Source organism: Orbicella faveolata, unplaced genomic scaffold, assembly GCF_042242905.1.
Source record: "Orbicella faveolata isolate gen_17 unplaced genomic scaffold, um_ofav_v1 contig_2, whole genome shotgun sequence".
NCBI classification, from domain to species: domain Eukaryota; kingdom Metazoa; phylum Cnidaria; class Anthozoa; order Scleractinia; family Merulinidae; genus Orbicella; species Orbicella faveolata.
This window is the reverse complement of record NW_028301547.1, coordinates 17,313,341-17,320,803: the sequence shown is the minus strand read 5'-3', so window position 1 is coordinate 17,320,803 and position 7,463 is coordinate 17,313,341. Positions and strand designations below refer to the sequence as shown.

Sequence of the window (7,463 nt, the reverse complement as noted above, 5' to 3'; positions counted from 1 at the left end):
GTAAGCGTGCGAGCGGCGAGTGGCGATGCCGCGAGCCGCCACATAGCGCGCACTTCACGCTTACAGTCACGCTTGGGTACTAACTTGTCAGTTTGCGTTCTCTCCCACGGATTTTCGGGGAAAGGAGAGCCTGCTCGCAGTCTATTGACAAAGTAATACAAAGCAGTGAAGGTAAAACCCACTGAATTGTTGAGTCATGACGCCGATTCAGTTTTACACAAAGCGTGAGCACAGAGTGCTTGTCGGTACTGTTGATCCTGATTTCAGTGCAATTATCTGAAAATTGTGTCTGATCGATCCATACATAAGTAACCGTATTGGAGACATTTTTAATCAGGCAAACGTTCAAAGAAAAAGTTGTTTACTTATTTTGTATAAGAAAAGACCCTTTAAGAACTCAGAGGCTATTATTTTATATCGGAATAGTGTGCTATAACTCATCTCTGCATTACAGGAACTGTACAATCGGAAGAATAGAAAACATTTCGGTATTTCCGGAGAAATATGCCCCCTCGCCCCCAGGCAAATAACGTGATAAGATCAACAGGAAGAAATTACACGACCTTGTGACATCAATGTTTCTCAAACAGAGTTGAAATGTCCTCTTTTGGGAAAGTTAATTAAATTCAACGATATGACGAATTGCAATTAACATCCATCATCAACTTAAAGTTACGCCTTCAGATTAACAGGAAGCCGGGCTACCAGAATAGGCCGCGTTCGATATAGCAATATTCTCACATGGCTCCGAGGCTTTCAGTACAAACTTCTATATTTGGTGGTGTTTTCTTTATGTTCAAGTCTCTCTTGGGAATTGAGAAAGCCTCGGAACCAGCATTTGACATATGACCACAAATCGAACGTGGCCTATAAGATGAAATGACACATTTGCGAGAGCTCACATACAGTTGAACCTGAAGCAAGGAAACGGAGATCTTTCTATTTATATCACCGTTTATCGACGAAAAATGAGCAGCAATACGTTGATAGAAGTTTTTGGTCACATCGTGTTCAGTTTTACACGAGGAGTAACAGAACACTACAATCCACAAGAACCTGAATACACGGCAGAGTCTTTTGGCTACGATCCTCTACAAAGCACAGGTCGAGAATGGTATTATCATCCTGTTCGCGAGCTTATTTACCAGGAGTACAGCGACAGAGAAGCCACAAGCTTAGACTATCTAGCGTCTAGCCATCTTGATATAAAGGTTTTAAACGCGTGCTCAGCAGAGGAGAACGAAGAAACACATGAAGATCAGCAAGATAGAGCAATGGCTTGGAAGCGACTCAGACCATCCGCTCTCCGAACAGTTTGTAACTCAATGTACATTGGAGCTTTGATTTCACTACTAACTGCCACCATTATAGGCTCAGAATACCTGTTGATATCTTATATCTCTTACAAAACTGAACTCAACTGCGAATTTCACCCCGAGTGGTCAATTCCAAAACAATTACAATGGATAAGATCAGTTTCCAGTATAATATCTTGCGCATTCCTTTACTTGTGGCCCTTTGCATGTTTTCTATTTGTTTTTCGTCCATATCAGTTGAAAGGTTTGAAAAGGAAACTGTTCTTAGTTTGTTGTTTTGTTTACTGTTTAGATTCAATTTATCGTGTGGCCCTGCAAGCCCTTGGAATTTCTCATTCAAAGATTTCTTCTCTACAAAAGATTCCACTCAATGCTTTGTTTTCTGCCAGTGTAGGCTGGCAAGTCTATCTTCTAACAATTCATTTCCGTATGCGACGGACAAGGAAACAGCAGCTGACATTTTTCTTAAAAATGATACTACCTGGGTGTTCCCATGTATTCATTGGTTACACTGCATCCTTTTTTATTTACCCGGCGTACAGGAAACAAAACGAGGAAGGCAAACTGTTAATTGCACTCTTCGCTCCTCTCATTGGAGTCATAGTCAAAACAATCTCGCGAATTTCCGTTCAGAGGTTATGGAACCTTACCCATCCGGGATATTCCTATGCCTTGTTGACACCGCTGTATTTTGGATCAGCGGTTGTATTTCGAGTGTTACAAGCGGATCTTGACAGTGTAGAATCAATGGCCATTCTTGGAATAATTCACGGAGCGTTAGAAGTCGTAGAACGAAGCACCATGGTTGTGATTGATCACATTTGCCATGTGATTTGGAAAAGAACATCAGCTCCTTGGGGAAGTTTTTGTACTCCTCGCCGTGAGAGACTAATGGCTGATATCGCTATCACGAGCATGTTGTTTGAATCAACTGCTATAGTGTCTGTTAATGGCTTTTTGTACTTGTATCAATTTATTTACTTACAAAACGATTCCCTTTTAAACCTGCTGCAGTCTTTCGCCTTTTGTACTTCAGTTCAACTGGTGATCGAGTGGTTTTTCACCAGCGTTTCTCTAGCGATCGAGACTCGCTATCAGAATATGGCTGTCATGGCTGTTTGGCGAAGACAATGGAAAAGACATGTTTTAGTCGCGATCGTAAATGTGGTACCATTAGCTTTGTGGACTGCTGGACACCTTTTAGTAATCGTACATGAACGCTTTAATGAGTCCGTGAACCAGCCTTGTAAAATTCCTTTTTCTTGACAGTTAGACACATAAAAACCGCGCCGTCCTCTGTTGTCTGGACAATTTCAACTAATGTAGTAAGGACATCTCCTTGATGATGACTAAGGATGAACCGCTAATACAGGCTTAAAGTTGCCGATTAAGGGGAAATGATGTTGCGAACTTTTCTTCATCTTACCGTCTTGGCAGAACACGGCGGATGAACTACACATTATACATAAATGTTATTTAACCTTAATTACTGAAGATGTTAGGTTAATCAGCTGAAAAGTAGGGACTGCTGAATAAGTTTAAAGCTTCGTATAGAATAACGTGAAAATATTACTTGCTGGATTTCCTACAAAATAAAATCGTAGAAATCACACTTATGCGTGACACTTAAGTTGTATCACTGACTGAAGTTTATTGAAGAAAATTTATTATATAAAATCACCATGGTGGGTGCCCTTAAATTAGGCATCACTTGACTTTAAGCAACTAATTATGTGTTATGCCTTCTCAGAACTGATTAACGCTTTTGTTTTCGTTTAGTTTTCAAAACAAAGTTTCATTCTTGCCACCAGTTGACGAAACAGCTAACGCAACCTTTTAGTAAACGACGATCACAACTAGGAACGAAAGCGTTTTTTTTTTTTCGTCCCACGTTTTGGTTTGCAATGAATGATGAAAACGATTTTTTTTTTCCACAAGGAATTGGGGTGGTAATTGTAAATGGAGAGAGAGATATGTTATTCGCCGGCTGGGAGGTCCGTATAGTGAAAAACTGTGACCGAGGTCTTGCGGAAATGTGGCGCGATTTTCAAGCCCGAGGTCACAGTTTTTTCACTATACGGACCGACCCTAAACCGGCAAAGAACATTTTTATTTTTTTTTCCTCCGGTAAATTGGCTTAGAAGTTGGTTCGTTCACGCAGCTTTGTCATTGAATTGGCTTACGTGCCGCCTACACACCATCTCAAAAATCTAACGAGCGAACGAACGAGTAACTCAGATACTGAGACAAAGAAAGATATATTAAAGGACAGCTTTATTTCCAGCTACGTTATGTTAGTTGCATCTAGTTCACCAGTTAAGTTCTCCAAAACTGCTTTTCCGGTGTGAAATTTCTGCGAAGTTGTACAACAAAAACAATTTCTATCAGTCGTTGCGAAACACTCGAAATCAGTCTTTTTAATAATAATAATAATAATAATAATAATAATAATAATAGACTTGTATAGCGCTAGAACTATACAAACATACTCAAAAGCGCTTTACATTAAGTTAAAATAAATGAATAAATGGAAATCACTAAACTTTAAAACTATTACAACAACTATGCTAAACTTTAAAACTATTTCCACAAGTCAAAAGCTTTCTTAAAAAGAAATGTTTTCAGTTGCTTTTTGAAAATGGCGAGGCTGCTACTTGTTCTTATAGTTAATGGCAGCGAGTTCCATAAAACAGGTGCAGCATGAGCAAAGGCCCGATCCCCAAGTGTAGAGCAGTTGACTTTTGGAACAACCAGAAGAGATTTTGCAGATGAACGAAGAGCGTAATTAGTAGCTGGTTTCAGGGATAAAAGATCATTTATGTAGGAAGGACTTTTGTTGTGTAGTGCCTTGTAAACAAGAAGAAGCAATTTAAACTGAACTCTAGACGATACTGGGAGCCAATGTAAGTCGATAAGTGCGGGTGTGATATGATCAAATTTCGCAATCCGAAAAATCACTCTAGCCGCGGCATTCTGAACTTTCTGTAAACGATCAATCTGGTATTTAGGTAGACCAAATAGAAGTGCATTGCAGTAATCAAGGTGCGAAGATACAAAGGCGTGGATCAGTGTCTTTGTGGATTGCGCGGTAAGGAATTTTCTGATCTGTCTTATGTTGAGTAGCAGAATTCGCGTAAATTCGTTGGGTGTGTTCCACAGAAATTCTCTTAGATACAGCAACAATCAGAGAGTTAAAATCGACTGCAATTGACTCTTTTTTGCTTAAAAATTGTGCTGCGAGAGAAACACAGGATTGCGCGCTATTACAGTGCCGAGCTACAAACAACCAAAGTAGCTCTCGCAACTTAAAAAACTGACTCAATTCAATTTACTTACAGTGACTTTCCTTGACATTTTAAAGTGAATAGAGATAAACTTGCTTTGATTAATCATCGATGGAAGTGTAAAAAGAGCAAAGGGTGACGATTATTGCTAGTTCACTCACGAAAATTAACCAACATGGCAATTTCACCCGCGCTGTTTCCCGCCGTTAGCGTGACCGTGGTCAGAGATAGGAAACTCCGGACCGCGCTACTGAAAAACTAATCAGTTTGCAGGATTCGTTACCGTGCCCTCATGGGAAAAAATAAAGTAGTTACGTACTCTCTGTTAATTTTGGTTCTGTTTCCCTGAAAATTAACATACTGAATAGATTGCTAAGCAAACACTTTGGCAAAATTTGAGAAAATTTGCACATTGAGTATGTTAATTTTCAGCCCTAGCTTACTAAAATAATCGCTTTCTTATATTTACTTTTTCTTGATAATGGCGTCATGATCACTTTGAAACGTCAAGTCTTTCAGTCATTTTTGAATATCACTGCTTAAGCAAATCTCTTTTGATCAAAAATTTAAAATTTTGTCGAAAATTTTTAAAATATGCAGTCCTAGGAGAGGAACAAGAAACCGAATTTAAAAATCGAAAAAAAAATTAAGATATTCTTCTACCTGGTTTAATTTGTACAATTGCGTAGAACTAAATATCCTAAACTCAATAATGGCGAAAAAAATCATTCTCTAAAAAGATCATGACCTAAGTAAAGAAAATTTATTAATTCACATATATTGGGCAATTGTATCGTTGCTCTAGAAGTTCCTTAAGATTCTTTGTTTTTTCTTGTATGGTTCTGATTGTTTTAATCCGGTGCCCAGGTTAGATCACAATAATGGACCTTAACAACTAACGCTATGTTTACCAAAGCCGCCAGTGTTATGGTAAATCACGGTATAAAGAAGTCCCCATTTCTAAATGCGTAGCCTAACAGGTGTTCCTCTTGGTTTCGAAAGTCATCGATTGTTTCGAAACTGACCATTTATTATCATTCATATCCACCACGGCACTTAAATTGAAAACCTTGAAATGAAGGCATTTACTTAGCTGTTATTGTCGCGAGCATCAAGAACTAAGTGACTAGCGCAGTAAGAACTTCACAGACTCAATCAACCAGTTGGATCCTTCACACAGCAAGCTCAGGGTACAATTGGGATCAAAGATTTCCTTTGTCGAATGAGATGAGTAGCAGTACACTGATAGAGGTGTTTGGTCATATCGTGGTCAGTTTTACACGAGGAGTCACAGAGCACTACAATCCACAAGAACCTGAATACATGGTACAGTCTTTTGGCACAGGTCGAGAATGGTATTATTATCCTGTTGACGAGCTTATTTACCAGGAGTACAGCGACAGAGAAGTCACAAGTTTGGACTATCTAGCGTCTAACAGTCTTGAAATAAGGGTAAGAAACGCGTGTTCTCCAGAGGAGGACGAAGAAACGCAGGAAGATCCGGAAAATGAAGATAGAGCAATGGCTTGGAAGCGACTCAGACCATCCGCTCTCCGTACAGTTTGTAAATCAATGTACATTGGAGCTTAGATTTCCCTACTAACTGCCGCCATTACAGGCTCAGTATACTTGTTGATTTCTTATATTTCTTACAAAACTGAACTCAACTGCGAATTTCACCCAAAGAGGTCAATTCCAGTACAAATACAGTGGATAAGATCAGTTTCTCGTATAATATCTTGCGCATTCTTTTACCTGTGGCCCTTTGCATGTTTTCTATTTGTTTTCCGTCCATATCAGTTGAAAGGTTTGAAAAGGAAACTGTTCTTAGTTTGTTGTTTTGTTTACTGTTTAGATTCAATTTATCGTGTGGCTCTACAAGCCCTTGGAATTTCTCATTCAAAGATTTCGACTCTACAAAGGATTCCGCTCGGTGTTTTGTTTTGTGCCAGTTTAGGCTGGCAAGTCTATCTTCTAACAAGTCACTTCAGTATGCGTGAGACAAGAAAACAGCAGGTGACTTTTTTCTTTAAAATGATAGTACCCGGATGTTCTAATTTATTTATTGGTTTGACTGCATCCTTTTTCATTTACCCGGCGTACAGGAAACAAAACGAGGAAGGCAAACTGTTAATCGCAGTCTTCGCTCCTCTCATTGGAGTCATAGTCAAGGCAATCTCGCGGATTTCCGTTCAGCGGTTATGGAACATTGCCCATCCGGAATATTTGTTTACATTGTTAGCACCGCTATACTTTGAATCAGCGGTTGTATTTCGAGTTTTACAAGCGGATCTTGGCAGTGTGGAATCAATTGCAGTTCTTGGAATAATTCACGGAGCTTTGGAAGTTGTAGAACGAAGCACCATGGTTGTTATTGATCACATTTGTCATGTGATTTGGAAAAGAACATCAGCTCCTTGGGGAAGTTTTCGTACTCCTCGCCGTGAGAGACTAATGGCTGATATCGCTATCACGAGCATGCTGTATGAATCAACTGCTATAGTGTCTGTTAACGGCTTTTTGTACTTGTATCAATTTATTTACTTACAAAACGATTCCCTTTTAAACCTGCTGCAGTCTTTCGCCTTTTGTACTTCAGTTCAACTGGTGATCGAGTGGTTTTTCACCAGCGTTTCTCTAGCGATCGAGACTCGCTATCAGAATATGGCTGTCATGGCTGTTTGGCGAAGACAATGGAAAAGACATGTTTTAGTCGCGATCGTAAATGCGGTACCATTAGCTTTGTGGACTGCTGGACACCTTTTAGTAATCGTACATGAACGCTTTAATGAGTCCGTGAACCAGCCTTGTAAAATCCCTTTTTCTTGACAGTTAGACACATAAAAACCGCGCCGTCCTCTGT

At 39.5% G+C, this 7,463-nt stretch overlaps 1 protein-coding gene and 1 pseudogene across 1 annotated transcript; both read left to right on the top strand.

Moving 5' to 3' along the window:
* The first annotated feature begins 522 nt into the window (after window positions 1–522).
* On the top strand, window positions 523–2,928 carry LOC149112215 (uncharacterized). The gene has a single exon (XM_089289998.1). It carries the CDS (start codon window positions 969–971, stop codon window positions 2,580–2,582), a length of 1,614 nt encoding a protein of 537 aa, XP_089146124.1. The 5' UTR covers window positions 523–968; the 3' UTR covers window positions 2,583–2,928.
* A 2,840-nt stretch (window positions 2,929–5,768) lies between these two features.
* Window positions 5,769–7,463, top strand: LOC149112214 (uncharacterized; annotated as a pseudogene).

Coding starts and splice junctions, on each gene's coding strand:
- LOC149112215 (XM_089289998.1), top strand. CDS start 969: ATGAGCAGCAATACGTTGATAGAAGTTTTTGGTCACATCGTGTTCAGT.